At 44.4% G+C, this 26,745-nt stretch overlaps 1 protein-coding gene across 1 annotated transcript in view; it reads right to left on the bottom strand.

The window, feature by feature from the left end:
* Nucleotides 1–26,745, bottom strand: part of flna (filamin A, alpha (actin binding protein 280)) — a 264,701-nt gene that overhangs the window by 159,166 nt on the left and 78,790 nt on the right. The window contains 8 exon segments of the mRNA XM_065021021.1: nucleotides 9,904–10,222; nucleotides 10,313–10,462; nucleotides 10,689–10,801; nucleotides 13,330–13,617; nucleotides 13,711–13,801; nucleotides 17,247–17,407; nucleotides 19,039–19,162; nucleotides 19,370–19,513. Of these exon segments, the coding sequence (XP_064877093.1) occupies nucleotides 9,904–10,222; nucleotides 10,313–10,462; nucleotides 10,689–10,801; nucleotides 13,330–13,617; nucleotides 13,711–13,801; nucleotides 17,247–17,407; nucleotides 19,039–19,162; nucleotides 19,370–19,513 (1,390 nt within the window).

Raw genomic sequence — 26,745 nt, 5'->3', positions numbered from 1 at the left:
CAACACCACCACTAGAGTAAGAAGCTATGCTTTACTCATCAACACCAGTAGAGTAAGAAGCTATGCTTTACTCATCAACACCACCACTAGAGTAAGAAGCTATGCTTTACTCATCAACACCACCACTAGAGTAAGAAGCTATGCTTTACTCATCAACACCACTAGAGTAAGAAGCTATGCTTTACTCATCAACACCACCACTAGAGTAAGAAGCTATGCTTTACTCATCAACACCACCACTAGAGTAAGAAGCTATGCTTTACTCATCAACACCAGTAGAGTAAGAAGCTATGCTTTACTCATCAACACCACCACTAGAGTAAGAAGCTATGCTTTACTCATCATCAACACCACCAGAGTAAGAAGCTATGCTTTACTCATCAACACCAGTAGAGTAAGAAATGCTTTACTCATCAACACCAGTAGAGTAAGAAGCTATGCTTTACTCATCAACACCAGTAGAGTAAGAAGCTATGCTTTACTCATCAACACCACCACTAGAGTAAGAAGCTATGCTTTACTCATCAACACCACCACTAGAGTAAGAAGCTATGCTTTACTCATCAAACACCACTAGAGTAAGAAGCTATGCTTTACTCATCAACACCACCAGAGTAAAAGCTATGCTTTACTCATCAACACCATAAGAAGCTATGGTTTACTCATCAACACCACCACTAGAGTAAGAAGCTATGCTTTACTCATCAACACCACCACTAGAGTAAGAAGCTATGCTTTACTCATCAACACACCACTAGAGTAAGAAGCTATGCTTTACTCATCAACACCACCACTAGAGTAAGAAGCTATGCTTTACTCATCAACACCACCACTAGAGTAAGAAGCTATGCTTTACTCATCAACACCACCACTAGAGTAAGAAGCTATGCTTTACTCATCAACACCACCACTAGAGTAAGAAGCTATGCTTTACTCATCAACACCACCAGAGTAAGAAGCTATGCTTTACTCATCAACACACCACTAGAGTAAGAAGCTATGCTTTACTCATCAACACCACCACTAGAGTAAGAAGCTATGCTTTACTCATCAACACCAGTAGAGTAAGAAGCTATGCTTTACTCATCAACACCACCACTAGAGTAAGAAGCTATGCTTTACTCATCAACACCACCACTAGAGTAAGAAGCTATGCTTTACTCATCAACACCACCACTAGAGTAAGAAGCTATGCTTTACTCATCAACACCAGTAGAGTAAGAAGCTATGCTTTACTCATCAACACCACCACTAGAGTAAGAAGCTATGCTTTACTCATCAACACCACCACTAGAGTAAGAAGCTATGCTTTACTCATCAACACCAGTAGAGTAAGAAGCTATGCTTTACTCATCAACACCACCACTAGAGTAAGAAGCTATGCTTTACTCATCAACACCACCAGAGTAAGAAGCTATGCTTTACTCATCAACACCACCACTAGAGTAAGAAGCTATGCTTTACTCATCAACACCACCACTAGAGTAAGAAGCTATGCTTTACTCATCAACACCACCACTAGAGTAAGAAGCTATGCTTTACTCATCAACACCACCACTAGAGTAAGAAGCTATGCTTTACTCATCAACACCAGTAGAGTAAGAAGCTATGCTTTACTCATCAACACCACCACTAGAGTAAGAAGCTATGCTTTACTCATCAACACCACCACTAGAGTAAGAAGCTATGCACTCATCAACACCACTAGAGTAAGAAGCTATGCTTTACTCATCAACACCACCACTAGAGTAAGAAGCTATGCTTTACTCATCAACACCACCCAGAGTAAGAAGCTATGCTTTACTCATCAACACCACCACTAGAGTAAGAAGCTATGCTTTACTCATCAACACCACCACTAGAGTAAGAAGCTATGCTTTACTCATCAACACCACCACTAGAGTAAGAAGCTATGCTTTACTCATCAACACCACCACTAGAGTAAGAAGCTATGCTTTACTCATCAACACCACCACTAGAGTAAGAAGCTATGCTTTACTCATCAACACCACCACTAGAGTAAGAAGCTATGCTTTACTCATCAACACCACCACTAGAGTAAGAAGCTATGCTTTACTCATCAACACCACTAGAGTAAGAAGCTATGCTTTACTCATCAACACCACCACTAGAGTAAGAAGCACACCAGTAGAGTGCTTTACTCATCAACACACCACTAGAGTAAGAAGCTATGCTTTACTCATCAACACCACCACTAGAGTAAGAAGCTATGCTTTACTCATCAACACCACTATGCTTTGCTCATCAACACCACCACTAGAGTAAGAAGCTATGCTTTACTCATCAACACCACCACTAGAGTAAGAAGCTATGCTTTACTCACAACACCAGTAGAGTAAGAAGCTATGCTTTACTCATCAACACCACCACTAGAGTAAGAAGCTATGCTTTACTCATCAACACCACCACTAGAGTAAGAAATGCTTTACTCATCAACACCAGTGCTTTACTCATCAACACCACCACTAGAGTAAGAAGCTATGCTTTACTCATCAACACCACCACAGAGTAAGAAGCTATGCTTTACTCATCAACACCACCACTAGAGTAAAAGCTATGCTTTACTCATCAACACCACCACTAGAGTAAGAAGCTATGCTTTACTCATCAACAACACCACTAGAGTAAGAAGCTATGCTTTACTCATCAACACCACCACTAGAGTAAGAAGCTATGCTTTACTCATCAACAACCACCAGAGTAAGAAGCTATGCTTTACTCATCAACACCACCACTAAGAAGCTATGCTTTACTCATCAACACCACCAGAGTAAGAAGCTATGCTTTACTCATCAACCACCCAGAGTGAAAGCTATGCTTACTCATCAACAACACCAGGTGAAAATGCTTTACTCATCAACACCACACTAGAGTAAGAAGCTATGCTTTACTCATCAACACCACCACTAGAGTAAGAAGCTATGCTTTACTCATCAACACCAGTAGAGTAAGAAGCATGCTTTGCTCATCAACCACCACTAGAGTAAGAAGCTATGCTTTACTCATCAACACCACTAGAGTAAGAAGCTATGCTTTACTCATCAACAACACCACTAGAGTAAGAAGCTATGCTTTACTCATCAACACCACCACTAGAGTAAGAAGCTATGCTTTACTCATCAACACCAGTAGAGTAAGAAGCTATGCTTTACTCATCAACACCACCACTAGAGTTTGCTTTACTCATCAACACCACTAGAGTAAGAAGCTATGCTTTACTCATCAACACCACCACTAGAGTAAGAAGCTATGCTTTACTCATCAACACCACCACTAGAGTAAGAAGCTATGCTTTACTCATCAACACCACCAGAGTAAGAAGCTATGCTTTACTCATCAACACCACCACTAAGTAAAAGCTATGCTTTACTCATCAACAACACTAGAGTAAAAGCTATGCTTACTCATCAACACCAGTAGAGTAAAAGCTATGCTTTACTCATCAACACCACCAGAGTAAAAGCTATGCTTAGAGTAAGTAAAAAGCTATGCTTTACTCATCAACAACACCACCAGAGTAAAAAGCTATGCTTTACTCATCAACACCACCAGAGTAAAAAGCTATGCTTACTCAACAACACCACCAGAGTAAAAAGCTATGCTTTACTCATCAACAACACCACCAGAGTAAAAAGCTATGCTTTACTCATCAACACCACCAGAGTAAGAAGCTATGCTTTACTCATCAACAACACCACTAGAGTAAGAAGCTATGCTTTACTCATCAACACCACCACTAGAGTAAGAAGCTATGCTTTACTCTCATCAACACCAGTAGAGTAAGAAGCTATGCTTTACTCATCAACAACACCACTAGAGTAAGAAGCTATGCTTTACATCATCAACACCACCAGAGTAAGAAGCTATGCTTTACTCATCACCACAACACCTTTGCTCCACCACCACTAGAAAGGCTATGCTTTACTCATCAACACCACCACTAGAGTAAGAAGCTATGCTTTGCTCATCAACAACACCACCAGAGTAAAAGGCTATGCTTACTCATCAGCTGCAACACCACCTAGAGTAAGAAGCTATGCTTTACTCATCAACACCACCACTAGAGTAAGAAGCTATGCTTTACTCATCAACACCACCACTAGAGTAAGAAGCTATGCTTTACTCATCAACACCACCACCAGAGTAAAAGGCTATGCTTTACTCATCAACACCACCACCAGAGTAAGAAGCTAGAGTGCTTTACTCATCAACAACACCACTAGAGTAAGAAGCTATGCTTTACTCATCAACACCACCACTAGAGTAAGAAGCTATGCTTTACTCATCAACACCACCACTAGAGTAAGAAGCTATGCTTTACTCATCAACACCACCACTAGAGTAAGAATCTATGCTTTACTCATCAACAACACCACCAGAGTAAGAAGCTATGCTTTACTCATCAACACCAGTAGAGTAAGAAGCTATGCTTTACTCATCAACACCAGTAGAGTAAGAAGCTATGCTTTACTCATCAACACCACCACTAGAGTAAGAAGCTATGCTTTACTCATCAACACCACCAGAGTAAAAAGCTATGCTTTACTCATCAACACCACCACTAGAGTAAGAAGCTATGCTTTACTCATCAACAACACCACCAGAGTAAAAGGCTATGCTTACTCATCAACAACACCACCAGAGTAAGAAGCTATGCTTTACTCATCAACAACACCACCAGAGTAAAAGGCTATGCTTTACTCATCAACACCACCACTAGAGTAAGAAGCTATGCTTTACTCATCAACACCACCACCAGAGTAAGAAGCTATGCTTTACTCATCAACACCACCACTAGAGTAAGAAGCTATGCTTTACTCATCAACACCACCACTAGAGTAAGAAGCTATGCTTTACTCATCAACACCACCAGAGTAAGAAGCTATGCTTTACTCATCAACACCACCACTAGAGTAAGAAGCTATGCTTTACTCATTAACACCACCACTAGAGTAAGAAGCTATGCTTACTCATCAACAACACCAGAGTAAGAAGCTATGCTTTACTCATCAACAACACCAGAGTAAAAAGCTATGCTTACTCATCAACAACACCTGAGTAAAAAGCTATGCTTACTCATCAACAACACCAGAGTAAAAAGCTATGCTTACTCATCAACACCAGTAGAGTAAAAAGCTATGCTTACTCATCAACACCAGTAGAGTAAAAAGCTATGCTTACTCAACAACACCACCAGAGTAAAAAGCTATGCTTTACTCATCAACAACACCACCAGAGTAAAAAGCTATGCTTTACTCATCAACACCACCAGAGGAAAAAGCTATGCTTACTCATCAACAACACCACTAGAGTAAGAAGCTATGCTTTACTCATCAACACCAACACTAGAGTAAGAAGCTATGCTTTACTCATCAACACCAGTAGAGTAAGAAGCTATGCTTTACTCATCAACAACACCACTAGAGTAAGAAGCTATGCTTTACTCATCATCAACACCACCAGAGTAAGAAGCTATGCTTTACTCATCAACACCAGTAGAGTAAGAAGCTATGCTTTACTCATCAACACCACCACTAGAGTAAGAAGCTATGCTTTACTCATCAACACCACCACTAGAGTAAGAAGCTATGCTTTACTCATCAACAACACCACCAGAGTAAAAGGCTATGCTTACTCATCAACAACACCACCAGAGTAAGAAGCTATGCTTTACTCATCAACAACACCACCAGAGTAAAAGGCTATGCTTTACTCATCAACACCACCACTAGAGTAAGAAGCTATGCTTTACTCATCAACACCACCACTAGAGTAAGAAGCTATGCTTTACTCATCAACAACACCACCAGAGTAAAAGGCTATGCTTTACTCATCAACACCACCACCAGAGTAAAAGGCTATGCTTTACTCATCAACACCACCACTAGAGTAAGAAGCTATGCTTTACTCATCAACAACACCACTAGAGTAAGAAGCTATGCTTTACTCATCAACACCACCACTAGAGTAAGAAGCTATGCTTTACTCATCAACACCACCACTAGAGTAAGAAGCTATGCTTTACTCATCAACACCACCACTAGAGTAAGAAGCTATGCTTTACTCATCAACAACACCACCAGAGTAAGAAGCTATGCTTTACTCATCAACACCAGTAGAGTAAGAAGCTATGCTTTACTCATCAACACCAGTAGAGTAAGAAGCTATGCTTTACTCATCAACACCACCACTAGAGTAAGAAGCTATGCTTTACTCATCAACACCAGTAGAGTAAGAAGCTATGCTTACTCATCAACACCACCACTAGAGTAAGAAGCTATGCTTTACTCATCAACACCAGTAGAGTAAAAAGCTATGCTTACTCATCAACACCACCAGAGTTAGAAGCTATGCTTTACTCATCAACACCAGTAGAGTAAAAAGCTATGCTTTACTCATCAACACCAGTAGAGTAAAAAGCTATGCTTTACTCATCAACACCACCACTAGAGTAAAAAGCTATGCTTACTCATCAACACCACCACTAGAGTAAGAAGCTATGCTTTACTCATCAACACCACTAGAGTAAGAAGCTATGCTTACTCATCAACACCACCACTAGAGTAAGAAGCTATGCTTTACTCATCAACACCACCACTAGAGTAAGAAGCTATGCTTTACTCATCAACACCAGTAGAGTAAGAAGCTATGCTTTACTCATCAACACCACCACGAGAGTAAGAAGCTATGCTTTACTCATCAACACCACCACTAGAGTAAGAAGCTATGCTTTACTCATCAACACCAGTAGAGTAAGAAGCTATGCTTTCCTCATCAACACCACCACTAGAGTAAGAAGCTATGCTTTACTCATCAACACCACCACTAGAGTAAGAAGCTATGCTTACTCATCAACACCACCACTAGAGTAAGAAGCTATGCTTACTCATCAACACCACCACTAGAGTAAGAAGCTATGCTTTACTCATCAACACCACCACTAGAGTAAGAAGCTATGCTTTACTCATCAACAACACCACTAGAGTAAGAAGCTATGCTTTACTCATCAACACCACCACTAGAGGAAAGTGCAATTTGCGTGTGAAATCAATATCTCAACATGGCTCAGACATTGTATAGGCCTGTGCTATAAAGTTTTCTTACAAAGACCAAAATCTGTACACTTGTGTGTCTCTCATAAAGGGGGGCTTGTCTGTAGCATGGTACTTCTATTTCCGGGGTGATGTGATGGATACAGTTAAAGTCAGAAGTTTACATAAACTAGTTTTAATGACTCCAACCTAAGTGTTTCAATCACTCCACAAATGTCTTGTTAACAAACTATAGTTGTCGGTTAGGACATCTACTTTGTGCATGACACAAGTAATTTTTCTAACAATTGTCAACCTCTTATAATTCACTGTATCACAATTCCAGTGGGTCAGAAGTTTACATACACTAAATTGACTGTGCCTTTAAACAGCTTGGAAAATTCCCAAAAATTATGTCATGGCTTTAGAAGCTTCTGATTGGCTAATTGACATCATTTGAGTCAATTGGGAGGCATACCTGTGGATGTATTTCAAGGCCTACCTTCAAAATTCATACCGCTCAGGAAGGAGACGCGTTCTGTCTCCTAGAGATGAACGTACTTTGGTGCGAAAAGTGCAAATCAATCCCAGAACAACAGCAAAGGACCTTGTGAAGATGCTGGAGGAAACAGGTACGAAAGTATCTATATCCACAGTAAAATGAGTCCTATAATCGACATAACCTGAAAGGCCGCTCAGCAAGGAAGAAGCCACTGCTCCAAAACCACCATAAAAAAGCCAGACTACGGTTTGCAACTGCACATGGGGACAAAGATCAAACTTTTTGGAGAAATGTCCTCTGGTCTGATGAAACAAAAATAGAACTGTTAGGCCATAATGACCATCGTTATGTTTGGAGGAAAAACTGTGAAACATGGGGGTGGCAGCATCATGTTGTGCGGGTGCTTTGCTGCAGGAGGGACTGGTGCACTTCACAAAATAGATGGCATCATGAGGCAGGGAAATTATGTGGATATATTGAAGCAACATCTCAAGACATCAGTCAGGAAGTTAAAGATTGGTCTCAAATGGGTCTTCCAAATGGACAATGGCCTCAAGCATACTTCCAAAGTTGTGGCAAAATGGCTTAAGGACAACAAAGTCAAGGTGTTGGAGTGGCCATCAAAAAGCCCTGACCTCAATCCTATATAAAATTTGTGGGCAGAACTGAAAAAGCGTGTGTAAGCAAGGAGGCCTACAAACCTGACTCAGTTACGCCAGCTCTGTCAGGAGGAATGGGCCAAAATTCACCCAACTTATTGTGGGAAGTTTGTGGAAGGCTACCTGAAACATTTGACCCAAGTTAAACCATTTAAAGGCAATGCTACCAAATACTAATTGAGTGTATGTAAACTTCTGACCCACTGGGAATAAAAGCTGAAATAAATCATTCTCTACTATTATTCTGACATTTCACAGTCTTAAAATAAAGTGGTGATCCTAACTGACCTAAGACAGGGAATTTTTACTTGGATTAAATGTCAGGGATTATGAAAAACTGAGTTTAAATGTATTTGGCTAAGGTGTATGTAAACTTCCGACTTCAACTGTAGCCTGGAGGTCCAGCCATCGTAAGCGCAACACAAAGTGCATTTGCCAATTTATTGACAACTTCAGCTTTCGCTTGCTTATATAGTGCAGGCACTACCTGTTTAATGAAATGAGTGCGAGAGGGGGGAAGTTCGTAATGCCTCTCGAGTTCTTTCACGATGTACTAAAAACCCTTATTCTTCTCAACAACTATAAACATACCTATCACTGTTGTAATTTCTCTGGCAAGGTCAGAATCAGCTGAGAAGCTTGAATGCAGTTGTTTTATCGTATTTCTGTCTTGATCCGATGGAATACTGGTGTAATGTTGGCGTAAATGTGTCAACATGTTCGAGGTGTTGGCAGCTGCATAGGCTATTCTCATTGAGCATGGAGACATACTCTTTCTGTTCATTGCCGTTGTATTCTACTGGGAAGCGAAACATTTCCCAAACTGGAGATTTCTACAATGATGGTTTATCCACCACACCACTCGCCATTGTACAGAACTAGTTCCCGGCTGCACTTCACAAAAGGATAGATTGAAAAGGCAGGAATGGCCGTGTGGTGACAACAATATCTCCCTCAACGTGATCAAGACAAAGGAGATGTTGGTGGACTACAGGAAAAAGAGGACCGAGCACGCCCAGGAGGTTGAGAGCTTCAAGTTCTTTGGAGTCCACATCACCAAACAAACTAACATGGTCCAAGCACACCAAGACAGTCATGAAGAGGGCACGACAAAACTTATTCCCCCTCAGGAGGCTGAAAAGATTTGGCATTGGTCCTCAGATCCTCAAAAGGTTCTACAGCTGCACCATTGAGAGCATGGTTGGTTGCGTCCCTGCCTGGTATGACAACTGCTCAGCCTCTGACTGCAAGGCACTACAGAAGGTTGTGCGTATGGCCCAGTACATCACTGGGGCTAAGCTGCCTGCCATCCAGGACCTCTACACCAGGCGGTGTCAGAGGAAGACCCTATAGAGGGTGGTACGTATGGCCCAGTACATCACTGGGGCTAAGCTGCCTGCCATCCAGGACCTCTACACCAGGCAGTGTCGGAGGAAGGACCTAAAAATTGTCAAAGACTACTGCACAACAAGCGGTACTGGAGCGCCAAGTCTAGGTCCAAGAGGCTTCTAAACAGCATCTACCCCCAAGCCATTAGACTCCTGAACATCTAATCAAATTGCTACACAGACTATTTGCATTGCCCCCCCCCCCCTTTTTAATCTTTTACACTGCTGCCACTCTTTGTTTATTATCTATGCATATTCACTTTAATAACTCTATCTACATAGGGGACAGAACACTCTCTGACCTTTGCCCTCTACTCCCGGTCCGAACACGCGGACTCCGCTGGTGTTGACCGCGGGCTCCACAGTCAGGGAGGCGGGGAAGTTGGGTACATCCTGCCCCCCGTAGCAGATGGTGAGGGTGTAGGAGCCGGGGTACCGGGGGATGTAGGTGATGGTGTAGGTTCCGTCTCCGTTATCCTGGATGTGGACCTCTGCCTCTGTCCCGCTGTCACTGATGATCTCTATGGTCAGCTCAGCTGGACCCGCGTTGGTACAGTCCACCACAAACTCCCCAGTCTCTCCCACTTTGGCATGCTCCAAACCTGGGCCGGAACACTTCACCTGACGGGGGGGGGGGACAGGACATACAGGTTTAAGGGTCAGGGTTTAGAGACCAGGGGTTAGAGGTCAGCAGTTAGAGATTGTGTTTACCTTGGTGGCGTCGGTGGGGGGATAGGCGGTGGGGTTGAAGGGGGATCCTGGGATCGGAGCTCCGTCAAAGGTCAGCTCCACCTGGTATGGCCCCGCCTCCCAAGGGATAAACTTCACTTGACTGGTCTCTGGTTTAAGACCTGCCTTCACCTGAATAATCAGAACATTAACGTTCAAATGAATAACAACCTTCATCATTGTCTATTTGTAAAGCACCTTTCAACATTGGTTTTAGCACAACATTTTTAACAATGAACATATAACTGTAATGAAGCTTTTTAAAAACGCAACAAAGCATTTATAAACATATAATTGTAATGCAGTTTTTAAAAAGAGAGTTAAAATGAGAAAAAAAAAGATCAATCTACGTCCCTACCTTGCTGGTGACAGGTTTCCCAGAAGGCCCTGTAACATTGGCCCAGACTTTCCCCTGGACTCCTGCTCCTTCACACTTCACAGTCACTTCCTGGTCCTTACCCACCGTCATCTCTACACAGATAGAGAAATAAAGGAAGAGATAGAGATATAGAAGAGATAAAAGAGGAGAGATATTTTAGAGAAGAAATGGAGATATAGAAGAGAAGAGACATAGATATGGAAGAGAAGAGATATAGAAGAGATTAAGATATATAGAGGAGATAGAGATAAAGAAGAGAAGAGATGAGATGAAAATATATAGAGGAGATAGACAAGAGAGAGAAGAGGAGAGATGAAGATATATAGAGGAGATAGAGATAAAGAAGAGAAGAGATGAGATGAAAATATATAGAGGAGATAGACAAGAGAGAGAAGAGGAGAGATGAAAATATATAGAGGAGATAGAGATAAAGAAGAGAAGAGATAGATTGAGGAATGTGAGGTGTGAGGCAGATATAAAGCATTAAGAGTGTGTGGAGCTCAGAACTGTCCCTTATTTGTGTGGTGCTAAAACATTTGAATTTGTCCCATATATGTTCCCTCTTCCCACGTGAAAATACAACATGTTGCCAAATTGACTTTCCTGGGTAGTCTAGCTCACGCTAAACTGGCTAACTGGTTTTTGCCCTAGCACTACATAGCTGATTTAAATAACTAACTTGTCATCAAGGGCTAGGGCAAAAGCAAAAAGCGCACCCAGGTGGGGGCCCAGGACCGAGTTTGAGAAACCCTGCTGTGGTGGGAATTATATGGGGCTTTGGTGACAAAACAGATGGCACTGTGATAGACTACATCCAGTTTGCTGAGTAGAGCGTTGGAGGCTATTTTGTAAATGACATCGCCGAAGTCAAGGATCGGTAGGATGGTCCGTTTTACGAGGGTATGTTCAGCCTAATAATAAATTATTATAACTCTGGACTGGAGTTCATAAAAACAATTAAATAAATTGATGTTATATTGCAGGTAACGAATCGGCTCTCTGAACAATTCTGACATATCTATGGTATATATAGTACATAGTTTAGATAGTATATTGTATATAGTATGTAATGATATATTATCTATAGTATACAGTTGAAGTCGGAAGTTTACATACACCTTAGCCAACTACATTTAAACTCGGTTTTTCACAATTCATGACATTTAATCCGGACAATAGGCAATTATTAGAAAATGGAAGAAGTTCAAGATGACGGTCAATCACCCTCGGTCTGGGGCTCCATGCAAGATCTCACCTCGTGCGGCATCAATGATCATAAGGAAGGTGAGGGATCAGCCCAGAACTACATGGCAGGACCTGGTCAATGACCTGAAGAGAGCTGGGACCACAGCTCAAAGAAAACCATTAGTAACACACTACACCGTCATGGATTAAAATCCTGCAGCGCACGCAAGGTCCCCCTGCTCAAGCCAGCGCATGTCCAGGTCCGTCTGAAGTTTGCCAATGACCATCTGGATGATCCAGAGGAGGAATGGGAGAAGGTCATGTGGTCTGATGAGACAAAAATAGAGCTTTTTGGTCTAAACTCCACTCGCCGTGTTTGGAGGAAGAAGAAGGATGAGTACAACCCCAAGAACACCATCCCAACCGTGAAGCATGGAGGTGGAAACATCATTCTTTGGGGATGCTTTTCTGCAAAGGGGGCAGGACGACTGCACCGTATTGAGGGGAGGATGCATGGGGTCATGTATCGCAAGATCTTGGCCAACAACCTCCTTCCCTCAGTAAGAGCATTGAAGATGGGTCGTGGCTGGGTCTTCCAGCATGACAACGACCCGGAACACACAGCCAGGGCAACTAAGGAGTGGCTCCATAAGAAGCATCTCAAGGTCCTGGAGTGGCCTAGCCAGTCTCCAGACTTGAACCCAATAGAACATCTTTGGAGGGAGCTGAAAGTCCATATTGCCCAGCGACAGCCCCGAAACCTGAAGGATCTGGAGAAGGTCTGTATGGAGGAGTGGGCCAAATCCCTGCTGCACTGTGTGAAAACCTGGTCAAGAACTACAGGAATGTAGGAACGTATTTTCTCTGTAATTGCAAACAAATGTTTCTGTACCACATATAAAGGTCTGCTTTTCTGATGTATCAAATACTTATGTCATGCAATATGAATGACTTAAAAATCATACAATGTGATTTTCTGGATTTTTGTTTTAGATTCCGTATCTCACCGTTGAAGTGTACCTATCATAAAAAATTACAGACCTCTACATGCTTTGTAAGTAGGAAAACCTGCAAAATCGGCATGGTATCAAATACTTGTTCTCCCCACTGTATATACTATATCATTATCTATCTCAATTACATACTATACATTCTAAATATACTATATCACTATCTATCTACACTACATACTGTACTAAAAAAACTAAATACACTGCATTCTATATACATTTGAAGTCGGAAATTTACATAGACTTAGGTTGGAGTCATAAAACAAATTTTTCAACCACTACACAAAGTGCACAATTGGCCCAGCGTCTTCGGTGTTTGGCCAGGGTAGGCTGTCATTGTAAATAATAATTTGTTTTTAATTGACTTGCCTAGTTAATGAAAATAAAAATAAAAGTATTTTTTTTTGTTTTTATAGTGTACATACTATCACCCAGTCCAGCCACTTGTATCTTGCTGAGGTCATGGCTTGGTGCCACGGGGATGGAGAAGGGACTCTTGGGAATAGAATCTCCTCCGTAGGTGAGGGCCACTCCCAGAACACCCTGCTGGACAGGGGTGTACTTGACCGTATGGGTGTTATCGGGGTTGTTGATGATCTCAAAGTCCTTGACCGTCTCTCCTTTAGCCGGGCCGGAGAACACAGCGTCCAGCTTGGCTTTACCTGCAGCCTTGGTGTTTACTGTGAAGTGGGTCGGCTTGGTCAACTCCACACCTGGAGGGAGGGGAGAGAGGCCATGGAACAGGGAAGGGTTAGTCATCTCTGGTGGATGAAATGGTGAGTGTGTACCGTGTGTGTGTGACTCACCAGTATGGTTGAGTCCTGGTCCCTCGGCCTTGACCTTGCTGGCATCATGTGACGGGTCAACTTTGATACTGATGGGAGTCATGGGGATGGTCTGGAACACAGAGAGGCGACATTACTCATACTAACCGCACTAACGTTTTCAGAATTGAAGAAAAGGGCGGAAGACATTCAGCCGAAGTCTGACGAGAGCGGATACAAATGCATTGCCTTATCTAATTACCACAAATGTTAAGAAACTTTTGAGCAATGTAATAACGTAATGACTTTTCAAATAAGTTAGCTACGCTATCCTTACAAACCGCATAGCATTACAGCAGTATATACCGGTGTGTTAGCTACGCTATCCTTACAAACCGCATAGCATTACAGCAGTATGTACCGGTGTGTTAGCTACGCTATCCTTACAAACCGCATAGCATTACAGCAGTATGTACCGGTGTGTTAGCTACGCTATCCTTACAAACCGCATAGCATTACAGCAGTATGTACCGGTGTGTTAGCTACGCTATCCTTACAAACCGCATAGCATTACAGCAGTATGTACCGGTGTGTTAGCTACGCTATCCTTACAAACCGCATAGCATTAGAGCAGTATGTACCGGTGTGTTAGCTACGCTATCCTTACAAACCGCATAGCATTACAGCAGTATGTACCGGTGTGTTAGCTACGCTATCCTTACAAACCATATAGCATTACAGCAGTATGTACCGGTGTGTTAGCTACGCTATCCTTACAAACCGCATAGCATTACAGCAGTATGTACCGGTGTGTTAGCTACGCTATCCTTACAAACCGCATAGCATTACAGCAGTATGTACCGGTGTGTTAGCTACGCTATCCTTACAAACCGCATAGCATTACAGCAGTATGTACCGGTGTGTTAGCTACGCTATCCTTACAAACCGCATAGCATTAGAGCAGTATGTACCGGTGTGTTAGCTACGCTATCCTTACAAACCGCATAGCATTACAGCAGTATGTACCGGTGTGTTAGCTACGCTATCCTTACAAACCTCATAGCATTACAGCAGTATGTACCGGTGTGTTAGCTACGCTATCCTTACAAACCGCATAGCATTACAGCAGTATGTACCGGTGTGTTAGCTACGCTATCCTTACAAACCGCATAGCATTACAGCAGTATGTACCGGTGTGTTAGCTACGCTATCCTTGCCAGGCATTATATTAACTATAATACACCTAACTACCCAGCGTTTATTGACTGGATTATTCACGTCATTCTTAGCTAAGTGGTGTATTCATTGTGCGTTCTCAATGGACATTGTTAATTCTGTCTATCTACTCCGATTTCAGAGCACAGTGTGACCTCTGAACGCTCCGAGAGCGAATCACTCTGATTTTACGAATGGACAATTTGACAACTTCCTGAGTTTATGAACACCCAGAGCACACTCTGGCCTTTCAGATTGAATTTACGAACTCACCCGTAGTATAAACCAGCCTTTAGTCTTGACATTTTTGGTTGTTTAGTACACAGCCTCACATGTGAATCCTTAAAGAGGTGGGGCTAAGGCTTAAGAGGGTGTGAACGATGTTGAATGGGTGGGGCTAATGCTTAAGAGGGTGTGAACGATGTTGAATGGGTGGGGCTAAGGATTAAGAGGGTGTGAACGATGTTGAATGGGTGGGGCTAATGCTTAAGAGGGTGTGAACGATGTTGAATGGGTGGGGCTAATGCTTAAGAGGGTGTGAACGATGTTGAATGGGTGGAGACAAAGAGGAGCTCTCCAGTAGGTACCAAAACATTAAAGGGCCATTTTCTCAAAAGTTTATCCACTTTCAAAGCAGAATAACTTTCCCATTGTTCCTCAACTGTAGTGTATGATATACCATTTTCTAGCTCTGAGTCTCTACTTTTATCCAATGAAAAAACACCATTTCAAATGTTGCTACATAAGACCAGATCGAGCTGGTCGGTCACATATATACACACGGTGTTGTAGTAGTCGAGCCCGCTTTTTCAAATGCACCTACAGTATTATTTAACTAGCCACTCTGATGTGTAGGGACTTGGGACTTGACTTTGACTCAAGTATACAGATGCCAGACATAGTAAATGTAGGGACTTGGGACTTGACACTGACTCAAGTATACAGATGCCAGACTTAGTAAATGTAGGGACTTGGGACTTGACACTGACTCAAGTATACAGATGCCAGACTTAGTAAATGTAGGGACTTGGGACTTGACACTGACTCAAGTATACAGATGCCAGACTTAGTAAATGTAGGGACTTGGGACTTGACACTGACTCAAGTATACAGATGCCAGACTTAGTAAATGTAGGGACTTGGGACTTGACACTGACTCGAGGTTTAGTGAACAGCATACATACTATACAAACACACAACACCTCTCACACACACACACACACACACACACACACACACACACACACACACACACACACACACACACACACACACACACACACACACACACACACACACACACTACCCACCTGGTCAGCAAACAGCACCATGATGGTGTAACTACCAGCGCCTGGCGGGGGTGTACTACTGTAAACACACTCTACCCACCTGGTCAGCAAACAGCACCATGATGGTGTAACTACCAGCGCCTGGCAGGGGTGTACTACCGTAAACACACTCTACCCACCTGGTCAGCAAACAGCACCATGATGGTGTACTACCGTAAACACACTCTACCCACCTGGTCAGCAAACAGCACCATGATGGTGTAACTACCAGCGCCTGGCAGGGGTGTACTACCGTAAACACACTCTACCCACCTGGTCAGCAAACAGCACCATGATGGTGTACTACCGTAAACACACTCTACCCACCTGGTCAGCAAACAGCACCATGATGGTGTAACTACCAGCGCCTGGCAGGGGTGTACTACCGTAAACACACTCTACCCACCTGGTCAGCAAACAGCACCATGATGGTGTACTACCGTAAACACTCTACCCACCTGGTCAGAAAACAGCACCATGATGGTGTAACTACCAGCGCCTGGCGGGGGTGTACTACCGTAAACACACACTACCCACCTGGTCAGCAAACAGCACCATGATGGTGTAACTACCGGCGCCTGGCAGGGTTGTACTACCGTAAACACACTCTACCCACCTGGTCAGCAAACAGCACCATGATGGTGTACTACCGTAAACACTCTACCCACCTGGTCAGCAAACAGCACCATGATGGTGTAACTACCAGCGCCTGGCGGGGGTGTACTACTGTAAACACACTCTACCCACCTGGTCAGCAAACAGCACCATGATGGTGTAACTACCAGTGCCTGGTGGGGTGTACTACCGTAAACACACTCTACCCACCTGGTCAGCAAACAGCACCATGATGGTGTAACTACCGACGCCTGGCAGGGGTGTACTACTGTAAACACACTCTACCCACCTGGTCAGCAAACAGCACCATGATGGTGTAACTACCAGCGCCTGGCAGGGGTGTACTACCATAAACACACTCTACCCACCTGGTCAGCAAACAGCACCATGATGGTGTACTACCGTAAACACTCTACCCACCTGGTCAGCAAACAGCACCATGATGGTGTAACTACCAGCGCCTGGCGGGGTGTATTTAACGGTAAACGTGTCGTTGTCGTTCCTGATGATGTCGAAGTCGATGTCTGCCTCCGCCGGTCCCACCACACCTGGAGAGCACTTTATACCGATACTGATGTCACCTGGGGGGAACACACACACACTTTATACCGATACTGATGTCACCTGGGGGGAACACACACACACACACTTTATACCGATACTGATGTCACCTGGGGGGAACACACACACACACACACTTTATACCGATACTGATGTCACCTGGGGGGAACACACACACACACACACTTTATACCGATACTGATGTCACCTGGGGGGAACACACACACACTTTATACCGATACTGATGTCACCTGGGGGGAACACACACACACACAGTTTATACCGATACTGATGTCACCTGGGGGGAACACACACACACACAGTTTATACCGATACTGATGTCACCTGTAACGCACAAACACACACACAGTTAATACACTTGGCGAAGATACCAGTCGATTTAAAACGTTTGCTTCCAGTGTCATAAACATTTGTTTCCATATTGTTCATATGATGAACTGGGCCTTTGTAGGTCAGTTAGCAGAGCATGGTGCTTGTAACACCAGGGTAGTGGGTTTGATCTTTGTAGGTTAGTTAGCAGAGCATGGTGCTTGTAACACCAGGGTAGTGGGTTTGATCTTTGTAGGTCAGTTAGCAGAGCATGGTGCTTGTAACACCAGGGTAGTGGGTTTGATCTTTGTAGGTCAGTTAGCAGAGCATGGTGCTTGTAACACCAGGGTAGTGGGTTTGATCTTTGTAGGTCAGTTAGCAGAGCATGGTGCTTGTAACACCAGGGTAGTGGGTTTGATCTTTGTAGGTCAGTTAGCAGAGCATGGTGCTTGTAACACCAGGGTAGTGGGTTTGATCTTTGTAGGTCAGTTAGCAGAGCATGGTGCTTGTAACACCAGGGTAGTGGGTTTGATCTTTGTAGGTTAGTTAGCAGAGCATGGTACTTGTAACACCAGGGTAGTGGGTTTGATCTTTGTAGGTCAGTTAGCAGAGCATGGTGCTTGTAACACCAGGGTACTGGGTTTGATCTTTGTAGGTCAGTTAGCAGAGCATGGTGCTTGTAACACCAGGGTAGTGGGTTTGATCTTTGTAGGTCAGTTAGCAGAGCATGGTGCTTGTAACACCAGGGTAGTGGGTTTGATCTTTGTAGGTTAGTTAGCAGAGCATGGTACTTGTAACACCAGGGTAGTGGGTTTGATCTTTGTAGGTCAGTTAGCAGAGCATGGTGCTTGTAACGCCAGGGTAGTGGGTTTGATCTTTGTAGGTCAGTTAGCAGAGCATGGTACTTGTAACACCGGGGTAGTGGGTTTGATCTTTGTAGGTCAGTTAGCAGAGCATGGTACTTGTAACACCAGGGTAGTGGGTTTGATCTTTGTAGGTCAGTTAGCAGAACATGGTGCTTGTAACACCAGGGAGGTGGGTTCGATTCCCGGGGCCACCCATATGTAAAATGTATGCAGGCATAACTGTAAGTCATTTTGGATAAAAGCTAAATGGCATAATGCTATGATGTATTATGGTTAGTCTTTCATTAGATTCCTCCTCAATCTGTGAAGGGAAGTGAACGAGTGCACACTTTAAGGAGAAGGGAAGAGCATCAGAATAGGGCACAGTGAAGGGGCTGGTGTAGTGTAAAGGACTTACCTTGACCTGCCTCAGCACAGTCCACAGTGAAGGGGCTGGTGTAGTGTACAGGACTTACCTTGACCTGCCTCAGCACAGTCCACAGTGAAGGAAGTTGGTTCAAAAGCCTTCAGCCCTGTTTTAGCCACACCAGGACCTGACACCTTCACCTTGTTAGGGTGGCAGCCTGCCCCGATCGACATCTACACACACAACACACACAATGAGAAAAATGTAGAAATGATTAGGGAGGGAGAGAGGAAAATAAGTTTGTATGTGTGGGTAAAGCTGTAGTCCCCGTTTAGCAGTTTGTATGTGTGGGTAAAGATGAAGCCCCCATTTAGCAGTTTGTATGTGTGGGTAAAGCTGAAGCCCCCATTTTTCCTAGAAGCCTGTAAGTATGTGCTCACCCTGAAGGGACTGTCCGGTATGTTGACCCCGCCCCAGGACGCCATGACAGTGTGTTTGAGGGGTTTCTTGGGGGTGTAACTGCAGGTGTACGTTCCATTACCGTTATCATTCACCTGGACATCTACTGGAGTTCCCTCACCATCCTAGAGAGAGAGAGAGAGACCCTTAGTACCCTCACCATCCTAGGGAGAGAGATCCTTAGTACCCTCACCATCCTAGGGAGAGAGAGAGACCCTTAGTACCCTCACCATCCTAGAGAGAGAGACCCTTAGTACCCTCACCATCCTATATAGAGAGAGAGACCCTTAGTACCCTCACCATCCTAGAGAGAGAGACCCTTAGTACCCTCACCATCCTAGAGAGAGAGAGAGACCCTTAGTACCCTCACCACCCTAGAGAGAGAGAGAGAAACGGACCCTTAGTACCCTCACCATCCTAGAGAGAGACAGAGACCCTTAGTACCCTCACCATCCTAGAGAGAGAGAGAGACACAGACCCTTAGTGTCATCACCATCCTAGAGAGAGAGAGAAAGACCCTTAGTACCCTCACCATCCTAGAGAGAGAGAGAGAGACCCTTAGTACCCTCACCATCCTAGAGAGAGAGAGACAGACCCTTAGTACCCTCACTATCCTAGAGAGAGAGAGAGAGACCCTTAGTACCCTCACAATCCTAGAGAGAGAGAGATAGAGAGACCCTTAGTACCATCACCATCCTAGAGAGAGACCCTTAGTACCCTCACCATCCTAGAGAGAGACCCTTAGTACCCTCACCATCCCAGAGAGAGAGAGAGACAGACCCTTGGTACCCTCACCGTCCTAGAGAGAGAGACCCTTAGTACCTTCACCATCCTAGAGAGAGACCCTTAGTACCCTCACCATCCTAGAGAGAGAGAGAGAGAAACCCTTAGGAATCTCACCATCCTAGAGAGAGACACCCTTAGTACCCTCACCATCCTAGAGAGAGAGACCCTTAGTACCCTCACCATCCTAGAGAGAGAGACCCTTAGTACCCTCACCATCCTAGAGAGAGAGACCCTTAGTACCCTCACCATCCTAGAGAGAGAGACCCTTAGTACCCTCACCATCCTAGAGAGAGAGAGACCCTTAGTACCCTCACCATCCTAGAGAGAGAGACAGACCCTTAGTGTCATCACCATCCTAGAGAGAGAGACCCTTAGTACCCTCACCATCCTAGAGAGAGACCCTTAGTACCCTCACCATCCCAGAGAGGAGAGAGAGAGAGACAGACCCTTGGTACCCTCACCGTCCTAGAGAGAGAGACCCTTAGTACCTTCACCATCCTAGAGAGAGACCCTTAGTACCCTCACCATCCTAGAGAGAGAGAGAGAGAGAAACCCTTAGGAATCTCACCATCCTAGAGAGAGAGACCCTTAGTACCCTCACCATCCCAGAGAGAGAGAGACCCTTAGTACTCTCACCATCCTACAGAGAGAGAGACAGACCCTTAGTACCCTCACCATCCTAGAGAGAGACAGAGACCCTTAGTACCCTCACCATCCTAGAGAGAGAGAGAGACACAGACCCTTAGTGTCATCACCATCCTAGAGAGAGAGAGAGAGACCCTTAGTACCCTCACCATCCTAGAGAGAGAGAGAGAGACCCTTAGTACCCTCACCATCCTAGAGAGAGAGAGACAGACCCTTAGTACCCTCACTATCCTAGAGAGAGAGAGAGAGACCCTTAGTGTCATCACCATCCTAGAGAGAGAGAGAGAGAGACCCTTAGTACCCTCACAATCCTAGAGAGAGAGAGATAGAGAGACCCTTAGTACCATCACCATCCTAGAGAGAGACCCTTAGTACCCTCACCATCCTAGAGAGAGACCCTTAGTACCCTCACCATCCCAGAGAGAGAGAGAGACAGACCCTTGGTACCCTCACCGTCCTAGAGAGAGAGACCCTTAGTACCTTCACCATCCTAGAGAGAGACCCTTAGTACCCTCACCATCCTAGAGAGAGAGAGAGAGAAACCCTTAGGAATCTCACCATCCTAGAGAGAGACACCCTTAGTACCCTCACCATCCTAGAGAGAGAGACCCTTAGTACCCTCACCATCCTAGAGAGAGAGACCCTTAGTACCCTCACCATCCTAGAGAGAGAGACCCTTAGTACCCTCACCATCCTAGAGAGAGAGACCCTTAGTACCCTCACCATCCTAGAGAGAGAGAGACCCTTAGTACCCTCACCATCCTAGAGAGAGAGACAGACCCTTAGTGTCATCACCATCCTAGAGAGAGAGACCCTTAGTACCCTCACCATCCTAGAGAGAGACCCTTAGTACCCTCACCATCCCAGAGAGGAGAGAGAGAGAGACAGACCCTTGGTACCCTCACCGTCCTAGAGAGAGAGACCCTTAGTACCTTCACCATCCTAGAGAGAGACCCTTAGTACCCTCACCATCCTAGAGAGAGAGAGAGAGAAACCCTTAGGAATCTCACCATCCTAGAGAGAGAGACCCTTAGTACCCTCACCATCCCAGAGAGAGAGAGACCCTTAGTACTCTCACCATCCTACAGAGAGAGAGACAGACCCTTAGTGTCATCACCATCCTAGAGAGAGAGACCCTTAGTAGCCTCACCTTCTTAGAGAGAGAGAGACCCTTAGTACCCTCACCATCATAGAGAGAGAGAGAGAGACCCTTAGTGTCATCCCCATCCTAGAGAGAGAGACAGACCCTTAGTGTCATCACTATCCCAGAGAGAGAGAGAGAGACAGACCCTAGTCTGTAGGACAGCATGGAGTAGCTATAGTAGGACAGCATGGAGTAGCTATAGTAGGACAGGACAGCTTGGAGTAGCTATAGTAGGACAGCATGGAGTAGCTATAGTAGGACAGCATGGAGTAGCTATAGTAGGACAGCATGGAGTAGCTATAGTAGGACAGCATGGAGTAGCTATAGTAGGACAGCATGGAGTAGCTATAGTAGGACAGCATGGAGTAGCTATAGTAGGACAGCATGGAGTAGCTATAGTAGGACAGCATGGAGTAGCTATAGTAGGACAGCATGGAGTAGCTATAGTAGGACAGCATGGAGTAGCTATAGTAGGACAGCATGGAGTAGCTATAGTAGGACAGCATGCAGTAGCTATAGTAGGACAGCATGGAGTAGCTATAGTAGGACAGCATGGAGTAGCTATAGTAGGACAGCATGGAGTAGCTATAGTAGGACAGCATGGAGTAGCTATAGTAGGACAGCATGGAGTAGCTATAGTAGGACAGGACAGCATGGAGTAGCTATAGTAGGACAGCATGGAGTAGCTATAGTAGGACAGCATGGAGAAGCTATAGTAGGACAGCATGGAGTAGCTATAGTAGGACAGCATGGAGTAGCTATAGTAGGACAGCATGGAGTAGCTATAGTAGGACAGCATGGAGTAGCTATAGTAGGACAGCATAGAGTAGCTTTAGTAGGACAGCATAGAGTAGCTATAGTAGGACAGCATAGAGTAGCTATAGTAGGACAGGACAGCATGGAGTAGCTATAGTAGGACAGCATGGAGTAGCTATAGTAGGACAGCATAGAGTAGCTTTAGTAGGACAGCATGGAGTAGCTATAGTAGGACAGGACAGCATGGAGTAGCTATAGTAGGACAGCATGGAGTAGCTTTAGTAGGACAGCATGGAGTAGCTATAGTAGGACAGGACAGCATGGAGTAGCTATAGTAGGACAGGACAGCATAGAGTAGCTATAGTAGGACAGCATGGAGTAGCTATAGTAGGACAGGACAGCATGGAGTAGCTATAGTAGGACAGGACAGCATGGAGTAGCTATAGTAGGACAGGACAGCATAGAGTAGCTATAGTAGGACAGCATGGAGTAGCTATAGTAGGACAGTATGGAGTAGCTATAGTAGGACAGGACAGCATGGAGTAGCTATAGTAGGACAGGACAGCATGGAGTAGCTATAGTAGGGCATTATGGAGTAGCTATAGTAGGACAGCATAGAGTAGCTATAGTAGGACAGCATGGAGTAGCTATAGTAGGACAGCATGGAGTAGCTATAGTAGGGCAGCATGGAGTAGCGATAGTAGGACAGTATGGAGTAGCTATAGTAGGACAGCTTGGAGTAGCTATAGTAGGACAGTATGGAGTAGCTATAGTAGGACAGCATGGAGTAGCTATAGTAGGACAGCTTGGAGTAGCTATAGTAGGACAGCATGTAGTAGCTATAGTAGGACAGCATGGAGTAGCTATAGTAGGACAGGACAGCATGGAGTAGCTATAGTAGGACAGCTTGGAGTAGCTATAGTAGGACAGCATGGAGTAGCTATAGTAGGACAGCATGGAGTAGCTATAGTTGGACAGTATGGAGTAGCTATAGTAGGACAGCATGGAGTAGCTATAGTAGGACAGGACAGCATGGAGTAGCTATAGTAGGACAGCATGGAGTAGCTATAGTAGGACAGCATGGAGAAGCTATAGTAGGACAGCATGGAGTAGCTATAGTAGGACAGCATGGAGTAGCTATAGTAGGACAGCATGGAGTAGCTATAGTAGGACAGGACAGCATGGAGTAGCTATAGTAGGACAGCATGGAGTAGCTATAGTAGGACAGGACAGCATGGAGTAGCTATAGTAGGACAGGACAGCGTGGAGTAGCTATAGTAGGACAGCATGGAGTAGCTATAGTAGGACAGCATGGAGTAGCTATAGTAGGACAGCGTGGAGTAGCTATAGTAGGACAGGACAGCATGGAGTAGCTATAGTAGGACAGCATGGAGTAGCTATAGTAGGTCAGCATGGAGTAGCTATAGTAGGACAGCATAGAGTAGCTATAGTAGGACAGCATGGAGTAGCTATAGTAGGACAGCATGGAGAAGCTATAGTAGGACAGCATGGAGTAGCTATAGTAGGACAGCATGGAGAAGCTATAGTAGGACAGCATGGAGTAGCTATAGTAGGACAGCATGGAGAAGCTATAGTAGGACAGCATGGAGAAGCTATAGTAGGACAGCATGGAGAAGCTATAGTAGGACAGCATGGAGTAGCTATAGTAGGACAGCATGGAGTAGCTATAGTAGGACAGCATGGAGAAGCTATAGTAGGACAGGACAGCATGGAGTAGCTATAGTAGGACAGCATGGAGTAGCTATAGTAGGACAGCATGGAGTAGCTATAGTAGGACAATATGAAGTAGCTATAGTAGGACAGGACAGCATGGAGTAGCTATAGTAGGACAGCATGGAGTAGCTATAGTAGGACAGGACAGCATGGAGTAGATATAGTAGGACAGCATGGAGTAGCTATAGTAGGACAGCATGGAGTAGCTATAGTAGGACAGCATGGAGTAGCTATAGTAGGACAGGACAGCATGGAGTAGCTATAGTAGGACAGCATGGAGTAGCTATAGTAGGACAGCATGGAGTAGCTATAGTAGGACAGCATGGAGTAGCTATAGTAGGACAGCATGGATTAGCTATAGTAGGACAGTATGGAGTAGCTATAGTAGGACAGCATGGAGTAGCTATAGTAGGACAGCATGGAGAAGCTATAGTAGGACAGCATGGAGTAGCTATAGTAGGACAGCATGGAGAAGCTATAGTAGGACAGCATGGAGTAGCTATAGTAGGACAGCATGGAGTAGCTATAGTAGGACAGCATGGAGTAGCTATAGTAGGACAGCTTGTATCTAACCTGCTGTCCCAGTCTATCTAACCTGCTGTCCCAGTCTATCTAACCTGCTGTCCCAGTCTATCTAACCCTGCTGTCCCAGTCTATCTAACCTGCTGTCCCAGTCTACCTAACCCTGCTGTCCCAGTCTATCTAACCTGCTGTCCCAGTCTACCTAACCTGCTGTCCCAGTCTATCTAACCTGCTGTCCCAGTCTATCTAACTGCTGTCCCAGTCTATCTAACCTGCTGTCCCAGTCTATCTAACCTGCTGTCCCAGTCTATCTATCTAACCTGCTGTCCCAGTCTATCTAACCTGCTGTCCCAGTCTATCTAACCTGCTGTCCCAGTGTATCTAACCTGCTGTCCCAATTTACCAATTGCCAACTGAAAATATGTTTTTGGCTCAGTGCACACAAATGGTTGGGTCATGCCTCCTCTGAATAGGATATTAACATTTCTCCTTTTTGTGTAATTAGGAAACATCTTGAGGATCTCTTAAATGTATCAAATACAAATTAAAGATGTATTGCCACATACAACGGACAGGTGAAATATGTTGTTCCCTGATCCCCGAACTCAACCCCCAGAAGGCCCGCGCATACGGACCAGGTACAAACCCACCATCGTCATCATCAAATGGACGTGTTATTTGTCACATACACCGAACAGGTGCAGTGAAAAGGTGTCGTGTTACAGGGTCAGCCATAGTAGCACGGCGACCCTGGAGCAAATCACGTTTAACCTCTTAAGTCGACCCTCTACTTTTTTGAACATTCTGTTAAAAATCGTGCAACATTTCAGCGCCCTGCTACTCATGCCAGGAATATAGTATATGCATTTGCTTAGTCTGTGTGGATAGAAAACACTCAGACGTTTAAAAAACTGGTTAAATCACTGCTGTGGCTTTACCAGAACGGCATTTACATCGAAAAGCACAGGAAAAACTGATCACTGAAAATGGGAAAATATATCCATGCGCTACTTGAACCCATTGATAAACGTGAACCACAATTAATTGACTGAGGTTGCAGTACCTACAGCTTCCACACGGTGTCTAGAGTCTTGTCATTTCCCTTCGAGTTTTTTCTTGGTCAAACACATGCAGGACACCGTATCTCCTCCGGTCTAGGACCGGATATTTTCGTTGAGTTTCTAGCCGGACATTTTTCCAGACGGACAGCTAATGATCTTTACATCGCCTCCTGATGAATTTTATCGCTTATTAACGTTTACTAATACCTAAAGTTGCATTACAAACGTATTTCGAAGTGTTTTGTGAAAGTTTATCGTCGACTTTTTGAATTTAAAAAATGACGTTACGTTTTGAAACAATGTTTTTTCGTTTATCACACAGTCTACATATAACGATATCTAGGCTTTATATGGACCGATTTAATCGAAATAAAGACCCAAATAGTGTTTATGGGACATCTAGGAGTGCCAACAAAGAAGATGGTGAAAGGTAATGAATGTTTTCTATTTTATTGTGCGGTTTGTGTAACGCCGAAATGCTAATTATTTTGTTTACGTCCCCTGTGGGTCTTTTGGGGTGTTGCATGCTATCAGATAATAGCTTCTCATGCTTTCGCCGAAAAGCATTTTAAAAATCTGACTTGTTGCCTGGATTCACAACGAGTGTAGCTTTAATTCGATACCCTGCATGTGTATTTTAATGAACTTTTGAGTTTTAACTAATACTATTAGCATTTAGCGTAGCGCATTTGCATTTCCAGAGCTCTAG

This window comes from Oncorhynchus nerka, linkage group LG7, assembly GCF_034236695.1.
Source record: "Oncorhynchus nerka isolate Pitt River linkage group LG7, Oner_Uvic_2.0, whole genome shotgun sequence".
Lineage (NCBI taxonomy): Eukaryota > Metazoa > Chordata > Actinopteri > Salmoniformes > Salmonidae > Oncorhynchus > Oncorhynchus nerka.
This window is presented reverse-complemented; position numbering and strand designations above follow the sequence as displayed.